Source organism: Mustela nivalis, assembly GCF_964662115.1.
Source record: "Mustela nivalis genome assembly, chromosome: 11".
Taxonomy (NCBI): domain Eukaryota; kingdom Metazoa; phylum Chordata; class Mammalia; order Carnivora; family Mustelidae; genus Mustela; species Mustela nivalis.
This window is the reverse complement of record NC_139030.1, coordinates 28,605,491-28,623,230: the sequence shown is the minus strand read 5'-3', so window position 1 is coordinate 28,623,230 and position 17,740 is coordinate 28,605,491. Positions and strand designations below refer to the sequence as shown.

Below are 17,740 nucleotides of genomic sequence, written 5' to 3'. Positions count from 1 at the left end.
TCCCTCTGCTTCTGTCCCTCTTCCCCCTGCTCATGTTCTCTCTCTCTCTGTCCCAATAAATAAAAAAATCTTAGAAAAAAAAGAAAAACGAAGTCAAATCCAGTTCTGTTCTCAGACTATGTTTGGAAAGTTTAAAATTTTGAGTTGTGTTTCTCAGAAATAGTTTTTATAAGGTAATGCATAATTCCATACATTCTCTCGGCCTAAGAAACTGCATATGACTCTAAGGAAATAGGACAGATTAATTGTTCTGCTTGTCAAGCTATCATAGATTCTTACATTAGAGTAGGTAATATATATATCAAAGACGGATATATACTATGTACATACACATCTCCAGACACCCACATTCATGTATATATATATATTCATGCATATATACGCATTTATAAAAATATTAGGTCTCGGGGTTATTTAAACACTCCTCATTTATAACTTGCTTTTTGGGAATTATTTAGTTATGCAAGATATCACCATATTCAGTATTTTTTTTTAATAATAAACATGTCTAGTCAAAGAAGGCATTAATGAAGCAATTCCCCAAATAAAACAGTCCATGATATCTGAGTTGCAGCAGAGAGAGAGTGTGGTCTTTGTAGTCTAATCAAGATCACAAGACTTGTTTTGAGCGTCTGTCATCTTTAATTTTACGGCACTTCATTTCAGAGTCGGACTGCCAGGGTCACATGCAATTAAAACACAGGCAAGATTTGTCTTGTGAAATCTTAACATAAAAAGTAATGTGTTACTCCATTTTAACTTTTCTACTGAACTCTGTGAACTCACTAATTACTTTTCCCCCCTCTTGTCACCTTTTTGATATGACATGTATTTTATAGAGAAGATAGAAGTTTGGAATTTTTTTCTTACATCATGCGTATGATTGAGGATAACAAAATTAAACCAAGAGAAAAAAGGAATCCATTTTTCAGAAATACATTTTTTTCTTTTCTTTCTTCCTTTCTTCCTTCCTTTTTTTTTTTTTTTAAATAAGAAATATCTGAGTACTCCAGCTTCGATTACAAAGAACCTCCTAGATCACATTCTAGGACATAACCGTTAATCTGCTTAACTAGGGCAGGTAGAAGTGGAATCACAGACCACAGATCTCACAGAGGCCAGGAGAGTGAACTGGAGTTTAGTCTCCGGGTGCTGGCAAAGGGGCTTCTATGTGATTGGCTGTGAAAAGCCTTGAAAGCCAGCCTCCGCACAGAATGTGGAGTGTGAGGAGAGCTGTTCCATCTTCGTGATCAGTAAATTGCATAGACCCTTATTAACCTTATTGATAAGGAGCTTAGGGAAGTCCTATTCGGGCCGCAATATATTCTTTTTGTTCTCCTGTCTCTGCAATCCCAGGCGCTCTGTCTGGACGGCCTTCGGTGGCGGGTGGGTGGGGGGACCCTTAAAATTCAGCAGGTCAGTGGCTGTGCCTTAAGTGAGAGCAAAGGATGGGTATGTGGAGCCAGGAGCCAGCTTGTGCTTGGGGTCTCTGTGTCGCTGGTGCTCAGGACACCTGGAGAATGTTTGAAAATTTTGTGCTTAAAGAATCTTTTATATTGCTCCTCTTTCAATGCAGCTGGGGTCTGTAGGGATCTGGGGATTATTTTTGATACCTGTCGAAAAGAGTTATGTCTACACTGATTTTCCATCCCTCACTACTAATTAACCTTATTGTATACAGGAAACAGTCTATTTAATACCTGCATTCTTTCTGTAATGCCAAGTAAAATGAAATCCAGTGTGAAATCTAGTTAGCGTTTGCCTTTTTGAAGTCATTTTTAAGTTTCCAGTTTTAGTGACTGTGACCTCAGAGCTGATAGCTAGAAAAATGGGAGCCTGAACCAATTTTGGTTTCAATTGTGTCCTTCACTCCTTCCAACTTAAAAGCTGCCTTTCACCTGGACTTTTGCGGAGACCGAGGAGGGGGTCATCCTGAGCCGGACCGCTGGCCTCGGGGGGCCGTTGCAGGCTTCCTGTCAGAGCCATAGGCTGGTCTCTAGTCCATTAACTCTTGTTTCCTCAGCAGCTCAACTCCTCTATCCCCTTGCTTTCAATCGGGGAGGCTCAAATTTGACACATCCTGGCAAAACTGTGCAGTGGCAATTCAGAGAGATGCTGAAAGAGAGGAAAGAGTCTGAGCCCAGGGTTAAAATGCTGAAGGAAATCCCATTGGTGGAATGTTTGCAAGGGAAAAAAAAAAGGTAGGGTCTAGCAATAAAGAGCAGAAATTAAACTGTGTAAAATGTCACCAAATGATGTGGAAAAATCCACACGTCCTCAAGTATGCTTCACAATATGGACTTAGAACACATTTTGCTGGTGATGTGAGAATGGTTAGTGCAAGTCCTGCTCTTCAAATGTGAGTGTGTGTGTGTGTCTCAAGCAAACCTGTCAGCTTAAACGGTGCCAGAGGAAAGTGAGGAGTTTTCAGGCCAATGCTTTGTATTTGCCAGATTTCTTGGCTTTTGAGAGTTTCATATATTGGTCAGAAATCCTATGCTCTGTAGAATTTATCTCCCACATAAACCTTACGTTCGGCAGTGCAGGGAAGGCGAGTGGGAGACGCTGCTGCGTGTCACAGATGTCTGGACTTTTCCAGAACTGAAGCCAGGTCGTCGGAATTTGCTGGTAGACTTGCAAGAGTTAGGTTCGTGAATCTCACCGTCTCTCTGTCATTGAGCTATGGGATAGAAGGATTTCTAGAAGTCTTAGACTGCAAGAGAGTTTGTTGGAGGACTATCTGTTTGATGACCTTTTATCAGTGGGCATAAGAATCAGGACGGACTCCGGTGATTTGAGATGGCATTTAACTTGCTGTGACTAGTTGGTAGGCAACCTGATGGCAGATCACGTTTGTATTTAGTGTGGCTTATGGTGTGGATGTTTACCTTGGTTCACTCATCCAACAAGTGTAGACTGAGCAGCCACAATGGGCTTGTGTCACCTCTCTCTCCCTCACTGCTTTCCCGGCACTCTCCTGATTGAGTGAGGGAATGTTCTCTAGAGCCCAGATGATCGCTGAAGAATTTTGTGGACCCAGCATGCCTCATTTCAAGTATAAGATAACAACACTCAGCTGGATAAGTCTATAAGGGATGAGTGTGTGTGTGTGTGTGTGTGTGTGTTTTAGAGAGAGAGAGAGAGAGAGAATGCATGTGTATGATGAGTGTTTGTGTGTGTGTGTCTGTGTGTCTGTGTGTGTTCTCCTGCCAGGTCTCTCACCAAGACAACTAGACATTTTCATTTTGACAACACTACTATACAAAATTATCATCTTTTTGTACAAGATGTTCTCTGTATTCTCATCATTTGGATGATTCAGGATCACTCTCTGGCAGCAAGAGGCACAGCGTGTCTTAATGGCTGCCCTCCTTTCGATTATAGCTAAGAAGAAGAATGTGGGGGTCTCATGTTTTTCATCTTGCACAGGACCTCTACGGGGCCAGACTGAATTTCAATACAATATTAGGCAGCATGATATCATGGATGATAAATCAACATCGACAAATACAGTCCAACACAAGGCAAAATGATGGAACATAGAGTAGAAGCCACCAAAAAGGCATTTCTATTTTTTGTTTTGTTTTTTATTTTTTCAAACAGGTACTTTTAAAGAGGTGGGCAAGGACGCTTCCATTCTGTCTCCCCTATAATGTGGTAAAATGGTAAGCACAATGTCCATAAAGCATACAGGAAGAGGAAATGGTGCGTGAATATTAAAAGTGTAATAACAACAACATGAATGAGATTTTGCTATGACAACAAAGGTGCTCTGTATTTCTTTGGGGAAAATTAAAAATTATCTTTCTTGTTCTTTGGTGAAAATTAGTATGAAAGTGAAACCCTCTTCAGGTGTTGTAACAAGAGAGTGACCATGGCATATAAATACTTCAGGTGTTTATGTGCTTATGTGCTTTCTTCTGCTCTTTTTCTTAACAAAGTGAGCATATGGTATAGTAGTAGAGGCAGAGGCCTCTGGAGCCATATTATTAAGATTCAGAAACCTGACACTTACTAATTGCATAAAGTTGGGTAACTTCATTATTTTCCCCCTCAATTTCCTCAAGTATAAATCAGGAATAATATTACTACCTTACTCCATAGAGCTGTGAAGATTAAATAAAACTAAATATGTTTGTATATATGTAAAGTGCAGTTCCTGGCACATAACAAACCTTCCATAAAAGTTAGTTCATCAAAGTAGTCTCCCCAGATCTAATTTCACTTTGTGGTCCCTGGAGGTGGCCCGTGGAGCAATATTGCTCCAAAAGAAAGGAGGGAAAAATCAGAGGCAGGTAAGAGAGAAATGACCTTCTGATCATTCAGGAATCATGCCAGAAGCAGAAAGTGATAGTGTGTATACTTTACATGACTTGGGTATGACTTGGCAAAATATCTTAGGGTAGTTACTGTCAAATGACCAATCGTTGTCGGAATACCAGAATCGCCCCCTACTCAGGGGCGAATTCAGCCAGAAATGGGCCTGCTCTAGGAATTCTGGGTAAGAACAAATGGTGATTTGCACTTAGCAGCCATGATTAGGGAGAAGCTCAGAAGTTCAGTAGAATCATGCTCCATACTATTGATGATCATACCTGCTGCCACTGTCTGAACTCAGACCTGCATTAGTAGTTCTATTAAACAACCTTCAGGTCTCAAAGTTGACTATGGACTTAATATACTACCTCTGGATATGGCATTCAAGGCTTTTTAGCATCTGATCCTAACCTTCTCATTATTGTAACTTTTTTTATTTTTTAAAAATAATTTATTTATTTGACAGGGAGGGAGGGAGAGAGAGAGAGAGAGAATGCATGAACAGGGGGAGCAGCAGAGTGAGAGGGAGAAGCAGGCTCTCCGCTGAGCAGGGAGCCTGACACGCGGCTCAATCCCAGCTCCCTAGGATCATGATCTGAGCCAAAGGCAGACGTTTAACCAACTAAGCCACCCAGGTGTTCTCATCTTAGAAGTTCACAAAGCTAACTGTTAGTCAATAAGCCGGAGATCTATCATCCACACCCATTAGAAACAACTGAGGTTTTCATGTTGTGTTACCTGTTTTCATCTCCATCACATGATCCTGTTAGACAGTCCTAAGAGGCCAGATATGGCAAGTATTCTATTTTACAGGTTGGAAAACTGAGACCCAGAGGGAGTAAATAATTTGCCCAGGACCTAAAAAGCCAGTCCTCCTAGGTCTGCTTGTCTCGTTCTCTCTCTCCTTATTTTTTCCATTTTCTTCTCTTACATGTTGCTCTGGCTCACTCACATATCTCCACCATTTGCTTCATGCCCCACCCATTTTCTGGAAAGCAGACTTTGCAACATTGGAAGGCTTAATATGGAGTGTACAAAAATGGAGAACCGTGGGGGTACATCTGCTCAGATGTGTTTTATGAGGTGCCCTTAAAAATCAGGTTTCACATAAGTTCCTGAATTTCTGGCTTGTCATGAAAGATCTGAAGGTCTGGCAACACTGTGCCCATATTCCCACATAAGCAATGTCGGCTTGAGCTGAGAAGCGGACCCTTTTGGCCAGGGTTTGAACTGGAGTTTTCCCCAGCTGCTTCATAATGCCTTAAGCCTGCTCTTCTTGACTCCTTTGTATTACCTGCCTGGCCCTAGTAACATTTGAGATTGCAACCCTTGGTTTAAAGAAAGAGAAGAAAAAAGTGCACCTATTTCTAAAGATAAGATGAAACATCTTAATTGAAGAAATTGTATGTGATTATTATGTTTGAAGAAAGTCTTTGTTGTTTGGTATTAAGATTTGAGTTTCCCAAGGAAAGCGTTGATATTGTTTTGGTTTTATTTTTTATTTTTGACAACAGAGCAGTGTGACCCAGAACTCTTAGCGACAAGTCCTTTTGGATGAAAATCTTTACAGGGCTTTTTAATTAGGAATTGACAGGGGTGATTAACTTATAATTCACAAAAATAAATGTGGAAAAGAGAAGTACAGGTCAATTTCTAGCTGTGTTAAACTGTAAGGACAAGCAGCATTGGCAAGTGATTGTTCCTTTTTAACAGCTTTTCTAATTTTTCTTAATTGGATCCTTTGTTTTCTAATTGGATAGGGAGAACCATCATATGGCTTTCAATTACTAGCTGTGGCGGGGTGATCCTGTCATGAGGCACACGCTAAGTCAAGTCACACCCTCAACATATAGGGTGAAATAAATACCATCTCCACAAAGTTTTTGTATTAGTGCGGAAGAGGGGCACACATCCTGGGTAGGTAAATCGATGCCGGAACGGGACGTACCCAACTAGCTGGCTTTTCCAGGGAGACTCTTTTGGGCTTATGTTTCCATTCTATAGGCCAAGTTATCAGCTATAATATATTAAAATATTTAGTCATCATAATATAGGAATGCTCCTGAGGGCACAAGATTACATTGCACGATGGAGAATGTTAAAAAGTGTACACCCACATACATACACTCATACAAACACGTACAGTAGAAAATGTTTATGTTCTCGAGGTATTTGGTTTCTTGTGTCCACTCGTGAATTTAGAGATTTTTTTTTTAAGAAATAAAGTTTTTCTCTCACTTTCTTATTTTACAACTCCTGCTGGGTCTCTTCTGCCTACTGCATGCATATTTTATCATGTCCTATATCTGACCCCAAAAGCGCTCTCTAGCTCCATCCTCCAAAGTTGCTAGACATGTTCTTCCTCCTGTCTTCACGGAGCTTCTCTCTTTACCTTGGAGATGGTGGGTCTTTTGTGACTCTGTTCATGCCATCCCTGCTGCCCAGTATGTCTTCTACATTTTTCCTTCGTTGATCTTATTTGACTGGTTAAAATTAGATGAAAAAGGTTACCTTCCCAGTGAAACGTCTCCTGACTCCCCCCAGACACAATTTGTTACTTGGTTCTCCGTCAACCACTGAACTTTGTTAATGTTTCTGCACTAGCTTCTGCTTGTTCGTTCATTCAGAATGCTTTTCGAGAATCTCTTCAGTATAGGTACCTAACCCTCGGGTGACATAGTTATTAAGGTTACTGAGATCTCTGATCTTCTATTAATCTTTAGATGATTTTCTCTCTTTCTGGACTGGAACTTACAGAGGGTGGGAATTTTTCTTATTTATATTAGTATATAGACTTGCACCTTAAATAAGGTGATTAAGAAGTGCTTTTTTTTTTTTTTTAATGTCTTCCTGATGAAGAATACTTACCAGTTTTATAAAATATAACCCCTTGGTGGGTCAACCTAGTATATCTACATTCTTGGCTTTTAAACTTGGAATAGTTGCTATTACCATAATTACAGCCTTCGGAATGCTCTGGAATCTAATGGCCTTTTGGTGTAACCCTTTTTATGCCTTTGGTGTATGCAAGTCGGAGCCTCTGATGGGCGTTTTGCCTCAGTACTGTGGAATGGTCTTGTCCCTGAGAGGAAACATAGTCTCTGATTAAATGCCCTTAGCAGGCAAGGATGGGACACAGCTGGGGTTTGAATCAGGCTAAATCCCATCAGATGGAAAATGAAGAAGCTGGTGCTTTTGAAGATTATAAATCTGGAAAGCAGCAGAGATGAGGGGCTATGAGTCCCTGCTCAAAGCAGGTAGTGCCACTTCTCTTTGGCTATTAGTGCTGCTTCTTTCTGGCTGGTGCTCCCAGAACAACTTTAAAGAAGGACACGGGAAGGGGTACGATTTAAACGTGGGGACCACTAAATCCACTCTGCCCCTTTCAAAAAGGGAAGCAATTAAAACCTTGGAGGAGATGTAATTCAGAATATGGAATGTCATGGAAATGAGGAGGACTTGAACTAGAATGCAAGAGACTCTTTTTTCCTGTCTCCATGTTTTTCTGAAATGCGTAAGTACAACTTTACATATAAGAACTCAAGGCTGGCAAGCCTATTAGCTCCTCATTACCAGTGACTTTATTTCATGGGGTTCCGACTCACGTGACGTGCCTTGGCTTTGTGGTATGTGTATCTATCCCACTTGATGAAACTTCTCTTCGGCATTTATTGTGGTTGCTTCTCTGTTCTCGGCCAGGAGCCGACTTACTGGCGCCATTGCCAAGATGAAAACATTCAAGACGGGCAAGGTAGCTTCTTTCTCAGGCAGCTCCCTGGATGCCGGAGGTCCCGCACATCTGGCACATCTGGCTATCCCTTGAATAGACTCTCTCCCTGTACCATGTACCCCGTCTACGCAGACAGCCGATGTCTCTGAGCTCATTACTGCTCGAAGGGTTTGATTTTGAATCTGTGCTTCACGCATTTTATTTACATGCTTTGTTTTTCATTTTATGACCAAATCGATAACTAGACTTACTCTTTATTGCACTGGATTAATTTTATTTATTCCTTTTGAATTTGATTAAAAAGCTGTCAAACAAAAGTCTACATTTTTATCAGCAAAATACTTTCACAAAACTGGGTATGAGATGTCTTCGGCTAGAACATACTTTTCAAAAATAAAACAATATTTGATATATTCTAGACAGTTACCCTTTTGTTTATCCATGATAACTGAAACTAACCATCAAATGGATAAAGCAATCCAAGTCTAGTCAAGTAATCCTTAGGGCATATGAAAAAAAGAGGCTTTTAAAAAAGTTTCTTCTAGATGGATTTAATGTAATTCACCAATAAAGCATCCTCAGAAGCATAATAAAAATTCTACATAAAATGACATAGCCAGGGCAGAGGAAGATATACAGTTTGATGAAGATTCAAAATGGATGCTAACTATAAAAATGAGTCATCATGCAATTCCTGTATATTATAAGGATCAAAATTCCAAGGCACTAATTTTGTTTCTAATTTATAAGACAGTATGTTTATGGGACTGCAAATAGTGTGTGTGTGTATGTATGTGTGTGTGTGTATATATATATATATGCATATATATATATATGTTTGTGTGCATGTTTATGTGTGTGTGTTTGTATATATATAAAATCTTCAGTGGCAAATGTTTTGAACTGTCATTTCTCTTCAGAAAAATTGGCATTCAACATGTTGTATTTATAAATTTCACCATACAGCATTGAGGATCACTGGGCTATAGTTTATATTTGCACATGCAAAAATGTTCCTGAAAGATGAAATATGTCTATTTTAGTGGAGAAACTGATTTTTTGTTGTTGTTCTATTTAAAAATGATTAACTTCTGACTTCCTTCTCCCTTTGTTTCTACTCCTGTGCAAGCAGGAGTATGGGAACATGCCCGAGGCAGCCAGGGTAGGGAGCAGGCTCACCTGTGTGCACACATACCCATACTGGCAAAACTCACACTTATGTAATTACACATCTAATGTCTGGGAGCAGCTTTAAAGCTGTTTTTTGGGTATGTGCTGTGCTCAGCACATTATTTTATAGTGTGGAGCATGCACAGTTGAATGCCTGGAAGTGCTAGAAGGAACAGCAATGAAGGGGTTAATGTAGAACACATATAGGCAAATATTGTCAACTATTTTATTCAAATGTTTGGAACTTAAACACAAAATTATCATTAAGTTTTCACAAAATGAGGCATCTGTCGCTTGAAAGGAAAAAAATATTTCAGAAATATGTTTACAGAAATGTAAAAATATTAGGCATCAAGACAGATGTGAACATATTCAGTCACTTGTCTTGTCTGTCAGTCTTCCTCTGAGCCGAAGATCTTACTGTACTCAGTTAGCATGAGCTCGACTATCTGGTTTTGGTATACCATATGTATTGCCATGTTCCCCGTTTCATCTTCCGCTCTCAGAAGGGTGGGTCCAAATACAATTCCTAGACTTTGAGTGGACATGAGGTTCTTGGAGGCTTTGGCCACAATCCTGGAGAGAGGGATGAAAAGAGAAGATTCTGTGAGTTTGAAGTAAAATTGTGGCTAATTTTGATTGATAAAATTCTGTGTTCTTGAATTCAATTTCAATTTCAAGAAAGGAAATAAGGGCAATGATTGGCTTTGGTAAAACAGAGAATGCAACACGGGCAAAACGTTTTTCTACTTCTAGAAAAACAGCAAGTTTGCCATGACATTTTAAAACCTATTTATGCTTCATTGTATGAAAATAGAACCTATGACTCTGGGGAGAAGGATTCATCACCTTGTCCAACTTTTTATCCCCACAGTACCTGGACATTGTGAATGCTCAATAAATATGGAATGAAAGAATAAATAAACAGCAAAAATTACTGTAGAGAGTTAACAAGATTCGACCTTTGAAAATGTTTATAATCAATGGAAGAAATAGATGAGACATGCCTAGAATATAGAAGAATCCAAACACAGTAAATAGAATAATATATGCATAGTTAAGGAAAAAAGTTGACATAGGCCCCACAAATTAACAACTTTTTAGTGATTGGAATGAGAAAAGTGTTTCTGACCAATGCTAACTGTATGATGTTTTGTAGAGAGGGTAGGTTCTGAGATACTTAGGTGTACGGCAAAATTCGAAGTGTCTCCATTCATTTTGGACATCCCTTTTAGCTCACACTTCAATAAAATATTGGAATCCTATAGAATTTGCACAGGAAAATGGTCCCATTGGAATCAAAGACATGTTTGCTTGTTTGAGGACTATATGGGGAGATGGAATACCAATGAAACATTAGGATGTTTTATTAATGGTAATGCCTTGCCTGCTTCAGTACAGGACTCTTAAAAGGAAGGTAAAGTCCCATCCTAGATATTGAGACTTTTAAACAATGATGCTTATTCTTACCATTGAAGCCTACTTCATTTTATACTTCATTAGGAAGGCAAGGTTTTAGCCATGTTAAGGAAATAGGGTTAGCATATAGAAGAACAGGGTGCTAAGAATTCTAAATTCTGCATTCCACCAGACATCTGGACCCAAGGGAACTATGAGTGTAGAGAATAATAGTGAGGCAAACGAAATTTATTGCAAGGCCACGGGGTCTCCATCTCAGAGCCTTCTGTGGAACATTGGAATCCTGGACTTGCTTTATTTCCATCTCTTCATGAACCCAGATCTCTGAAGGACCACTTCTGAGACCAAGAAGCCATGACTTCTCTCTCTTGAATGAGAATGAGAAGGACCAAAGCCATTGGTTTATGACCCTCCACAGCACAAGTTCATGGCCAGCAAATGCCCTTGACATAATCACTTAAAAAAAAAAAAAAATCAAGTGTTGTTCTAAGCCATGGTATTACCTCATTTAATCCCCATAATAATCCCACAAGGTGGCTTTTGTTATTCAGCCCATTTTACAGGTGAGAATCCTGAGGCCTAGAGAGGTGAAGAGCCTGCTGTCACACAGAGCTGAGGTATAAACCCATGGAGTCTGAATCCAGTGCCTTTGGAAACATCATTGCTGTAATGTGTGTGTGTTAGGACTCCTATTCTTAATTACCAGGCTGGTTTTTCATTCTGGCACCTTCCTTCAGATTATAAAATCCTTCTATAGAAGGCCTGAATTTGTACCTTATTGCAGAATTGTGATTAACAGCCTGGTTCTGATAGATTATTGTGTGCAAAATGACTTCCAAATTTAGACTAAATATTCAAGATATCCTGCTTCCATTTTTCACTTTTTTCTGCTTTATAAGGAGAGCATTTGTGCCTATGAGTGTGGTTGACTTGGCTACATTCTGGAAGGGGTTCTCATATTTTAGATTGTAAATGAGTTACCAGAGACTTCGAGCTTAAAGTTTCCTTTGGAATATAAGAAACTCTCGCTTTGCTACTGCATTGACCAAAAGCCTATAGAATGATTTAACCTGGAGTGGGGACAAACTGAGTGAGTGAGCCTTTGCTTCACTTTACTACACCTGTTTACCTCAATTTAAGATCTCTCTTGAGCCTTTCACAGAGTTTCTTAATATACAAGTTATTAGTAAGATTTATTGTGGAGGTAAAACAGTTTTCGCCCTTGATTTTAAAATAAGACCTTTTTATGATACTCATTCATTGACTCCATCATAATTAAAAAAAAAAAAAAACTCGTTAAAGGCAAATATGGAAAGAGAATGTAACTGATCAATAGAGTACCTATTAGGTAAAAGTTGCCTTAACAACTTTATCCAGAGCTAGCAAAGATCTAAGTTGCCAAGATTTTTGTAGCACAGTGCAGGGCTCAAAGGTAATAGGACATGGAGAAGGTAGAAACAGAAACAAAAAAAGTATGCAAGAATGAAGGTTAATCACTGATGTAAGGCATCTTGGCAACAGGGTAGAGGAAGATTAGGACCAGAGTCCAGGGAGACTGAAAAGGGAAAGCGACAATGTGAAGATTAATTGAGGATTGAAGATGTATTTTCCTATTCAGTAACAGCTGTAATTTCAGTTAGTAGCAGGAACAGTGAAGTTTGGCATAGTTGGGAGACAGAATTATATCAAACTCACACAGGTGAGGCTAAAAATCCAGGGAGACCCAAGAGCAGACTGTTGGAGAGAGCGCCCCGGGGGCTGTCAGGAGGGTACCAGGGTAGATGCTGGGAGAGGTCTGCATGTGGAGGAGCTTGGGTGAGGGGAGGAGGCACTCAGCTTTCCAGGGCATCCCAGAAAGTTAGAGCATATGGGACATGGGCCACGAGGGAGGCGAAAGCAAGCTGAAGTGGGGTTACACTCGTTTTCAGTTTTCCCCCAGAGTTCTTCATATTTTTCCTGCTCAGCCAAAGGCCTGGCCTTTGAATCCACAGTAGGACCAAATCTAGAGGAGAACACCAAGACTGAGTTTAAATAGAGTGGAGAGTAGGAGGCTAGATCTGCCTGTCAGAATCCACCCCAGGGGAAGAGTTCTCTATCTTAGCCAGTGGGTTATGCAAGAGGACTCTTGTAAAGGATTTCTGCCAATGCATCAGTTTCCTAAATTTCCTGTGGACAAATGTTCATTTTGTGCTTTTATGCATGTGTGAATGTGGAGCATTCATTCCATCTCAAACCTGCATCCTTTCGGTCCTTTTCTCTGCACATTTTCTACTTGATTTTAATAAAACCAGCTATAACTTATGAGTGCTTTAAAAGAATCTTGTTATCAGTAGATTTTACTAAACAACACATAGATTTTTGTATTCTTGTTAGATTTATATTACCGCAGGTTAAATTTCCTTAACAGCTTGGAATTTTTTTCCTAATTTTGGGAAATCGAGTTACTTGCAACAACTTTCAGAAAAATCAAATGTAGTCAAGAAAGTAAGTTATTAAGACAATATGGAAGTGTATTAAATAAAATACATGCTTTCTGATTTACTGTTAAAGAATGTGTGCTTGTGTGTGTGCATATATACATATATGTATATAGATATACACATATATATATTTCATAGGCAATTATTTTTCTGAATATCAACCAACCAGTAGTTGGTACGTTGAAATGTTGAACAACTTTTCGGTTAGAAAAGATGCTGAGAATGAAGATGATTTTTTTTTTAAAGGTTTTATTTATTTGACAGAGAGAGATCACAAGTAGGCAGAGAGGCAGGCAGAGAGAGAGAGGGAAGCAGGTCCCCTGCTGAGCAGAGAGCCCGATGGAGAGCCCGAGGACTCTGAGATCATGACCTGAGCCGAAGGCAGAGGCTTTAACCCACTGAGCCACCCAGGCGCCCTGAAGACGAATTTGGGGTAGAAATCACCATCTACCAAATTATATGATTTATGTAAATAGGCAAAAACATTCTCATATCAAGGTTTAAGTTAGGTTAGATTCCTTTCTAGTAGTGGCTAACAAAGAAGTCCCCCCAACTGGCATTACAAACTTTCTTATTGAAATGTGAACTTACCTATTCTCTACCTCAATAAACTGTTAAATAGTTAAATGGTTGGTTTAGGACCACATAGGGAATCAACCACAATTTCAAAATACAGTTAGAATATTGTCCTGAAAAATTATTTAAATCTTAGAGGCTTTTTTGTTTGTTTGGTTTGTTTTGTTTTTACTTCAAATCAAAGGGTATCAAAAATCCCACTCTCACTGTGGGGACCAGCTGGATATTGAAAGTGCCATTATTTCTAAAGATCTGAGCTAGTAAACACATGTAGAGGAGAGCCATAGGCTACTGAAGGAAAGAAAAGCCATGCATGGAAAAAAAAAAAATCAGTCCAGTACCAAAGATGGAAAACTCTCAAAAACAACTAAGTTATACTTCCAGTAGCTTAAAATGCAGTTGAGTCGTATTTTTGGAAGAGAGGATCTGACTCAGTAACCATGTAGATTTTCACTATGGATCTGACGATATCTTTCACTAAAGTGAATTCTGCAAAACCCCCTTTCTGTGATATGATTTGCAAAGATAGGCATTGCAGAGTAAAATGGGTTTTGGAGAAAATTGTATGCCATTTTTTCTTCTTCTTGGAAGTTCACAATACACAGTAGCATAATAAAGGCTCTGAACAGTCCTGAAGAAAAAATATCCCTGCCCATCTTTGTTTGACTTATGTCTTCTCTAGCTGACTTGGATGCCATAGATTCTCTTTCCCGAGAAGCATGTGTTAGGAAATGCTGGTCTAGCTTGCTCTGCTAAAGGCCTACCATGTAAGTTTGAAAATGTGATGGATTTTACCTCCCATGCCACCTGGCTTTGGAACTCTGTAGCAGCTAACTCAAAGAGGTCAGATTGTGGTCATTTCTGGAAAGTTCCACCCCCCTCATAGGGCTTAGATTTCATTAGGCCTTAAACTCCATGACAGTGTTATAAATTTTGAGCTACGATTTAACCCGTTTTCAGCAACGAAATGAAAGAAACTCCCCTTCTATGGCAAAACAAAGACCAAAAGGCAAAAGAACACATCTGAATGAGAAAGGTGAGAGCAAAGACATGGTTGAAAGATTAATGTACAGTGAATTGATGGATGGGTAAGGAGGTGAGAAAACGTTCAGATCTTATAACAATATTTGGAAATTCCTCTGCATGGTTGTTTACTCACCATTAATTTATTCCTAGAAATCCTTACCACAGAGATTCTAAGCAACATGAAGAGCTCAAAGTCTAGTGACTGAAAGCTTGACTAAAAGGAAAAAGACCCCAAACGGCACTTTTTTGAAAATGGCTACTTATTAATACTGCTTAGTTTAAAATAGTCTGACAAAAATAATTATGATTTTTAAAATTTGTTCATGAAATAGCACTTGATATACATTCAGTATAAAAGCAATTCTAATACTGTTAAGTAAAATTCAAGTTTATAAAATCTCGAAATGGGTAAGAATTCATTTTCTGGTAAGAGCTGAAAAAGTGATATACAGATTACAGCACAAAAAGGAGAGGAAATGCCAGAGCTACTTTTTTGTTGGGTCCAAATGGAAAGAGCAATGATCCATCAATTTAAGATTATTTTAGAAATACTCTATGATCCAGTGCTACAGATGCTGGACCCCAGACAAAAAAATCCTTGCAGCCTTCTGCTGGGTAAGTTTTTTCCAAAAGTTAGCTGAATTGCTAACCTGAAGAAATTTCTTAGTTGCTTTAAATCACAACCAAATGACTCAGACTGAAAGAGAACTTTACTATAAAACTCAAAATTAATGCTGAATTAAGAAGACCAAAGCATTTAATAATAGTTCAGCTCCAAACAAATATACAGATGCAAACGTTCTCTTAATGAGGTACTTTGCTGTTGCCATAGTGACTTGCAAAGGAAGTTGAAAGCCACATCATTGCCTGCAGGACAACTCTCAAGTTATTGGAGGTGTATTAGAAGTGCTCCTTTCCCTATCTCTGGAATACTGTTATTTTCCAACACACATAAATTTAGGTTGGTTTAACTTGAATGGGGAAATTGTGGTGGTCAATGTTTTCTTGCCATCAGCTCACACCTGTCTTACAGAATACAGCTTAGGCTCTGATGGCAAAATGTTACCTGTGACTTTGACCACTTAAGTGGAGAGAAGCTGTTAAAAATAAATTTTCAATGTGCTTGACTTATGATTCCTATGTGCTACAGCTATTTTGAAGGGATCCTTGCTAACCATAGCTTGCCTACCCTCAATTTGCACGAAGTATGCTGCTGTTTACAATGGTCTTTTTTTTTTTCCTTTCCCTTATATGACTGGGGACTAGGAAGGAATTCAATCTTCTCCCTCACAATCATGGCTGTATGTTAGAAAAAAAATTTCAAATATTGCAAAAGCAGAAGAACTTCCACAAGTGTTTTTGTATTTAACACTAATGTGTGTTGACATGGTCATTCACTGGTAATTCAGCCATTTTTAGTATGTTAAATTACAAACCAATTGGTTTAAACTAATAAAATCTTCAATTTTGTATTTAAATATTATATTATTATTTTCCAAAGCATTGCCCTTCTAAATGGGAATCATGGCTATATACTGACATTTTTGCTTTTAAATAAACTTTAAAACCATGTGCATGAAAAAACAAACAAACAAAACCATGTGCATATAATTCTTTCAAAGCACTTTATGGAAAAGGAGATTTATATAGCAGTTCCATATTCATAGTTGACATGCCCTTACTCTTTGCAATTAGTCAATTTCTTTTTACAATGACTTCGGTACAGAAGATTGAAATATTTTCAATTAGTTACTTGTTTCATACTCATTGATTGGACATTATAGGGAGTTCTCAAAGTATCTTTTAGATACCTTTTCCCCCCTAGATCTTCTAGATAAAGATCTAAAGTATCTTTAAAGAATATTCTGATCATCTAACAAGATGGGGGACTTGATAAAGTAAAAAAAAAAAAAAAAGGAAAGAAAAAAGTGAATAGCACATGGGCTTCAAAATGACTTATTTCTAGGGGAATATGTATTCTAGAAGGTAAAAATGCCATAGAAAAAATGGGATATTATAGACAAAGCCCTTGCATAATAGATCATATCAAAAAGGAACACTAATGACATTTGTTAAATATCTGTCACGTGCTCACCACTGTGCTGCAAATCTATCATAATTTTCAATGGCGGATTTAATTTACTTTTTTTCTGATTATAAAGTAACATATTCTATTAGAATTTGAAAAGTTTAGAAAAGTATAATAAAGAAAAAAACCCACCAGAAACCATAAGCAGTAACTAAATGTAACTATTATTCATTCATAAAAATTTATTGAGTGCCTACTAGGTATCAGATATTGTTTTGGATGTCAGGGATAGTGCAATGAGTAAAATAGATAAAATCTTTGCCCATATGAAGCTTAATCTAGTGGGAGAACCAGACAACATAATACACCAATTAATATATGATGTGATTTTAGCCACTGAAGTATAAGAAAAACAGAGAAGTAGTTCTTCCACTGATCTCAGCAACATTTTAAAAAATCCTAGCCACCCAGGGTTCAAGTCCAGAGATTTTTCTTTACTTAATATGGGTGAGGCCATCTGCCTGCAGATAATGTAGCTCTCCTATAATTCTAATGAGCAGAGATAATGGGAAATGGGACATGTAGTTGACAGGGTACTTAGGGAGCGCCCTTGAAAGAAGGAACATTTGAGCTGAGACCTGCTTAGTTGCACATAAAAGGGAGGGAAAATCCCAGGGAGGGAATAGTAGGTACAAAGCCTCAGTGAGGTTGTGCTTGGTGGTTCTACAAGTAGAGAAAGGGATAGTGTGGCTGAAGACTGGGGAGTGAGGCAAAGGAGGTAGGAGATGCTGGAGTCTCATGGGCCTTGGTAAAAGTTCAGGATCTAATTCCAAGAGTGTGGGAATCCATGCTTGTGTTTTGAGTAGGAGAGTCACACTGCCAACATTTGGGTGATAGGAAGTATAAATAATTTATTTTCATTGGTATTTGAGAAGATCCCTTTTATATAATTTGTACCCTGAAATTTTCACTTCAACCATGAGCAATTTTCAT

General features: G+C 38.6%; 1 protein-coding gene across 1 annotated transcript in view; it reads right to left on the bottom strand.

The window, feature by feature from the left end:
* Positions 1–9,429: 9,429 nt before the first annotated feature.
* ARHGAP15 (Rho GTPase activating protein 15) overlaps positions 9,430–17,740 on the bottom strand; it is a 602,381-nt gene continuing 594,070 nt past the window's right edge. The window contains exon 14 of the mRNA XM_082689352.1: positions 9,430–9,793. Within this exon, the coding sequence (XP_082545478.1) occupies positions 9,610–9,793 (184 nt within the window). The 3' untranslated portion in view covers positions 9,430–9,609. The remainder of the gene's footprint in view (positions 9,794–17,740) is intronic.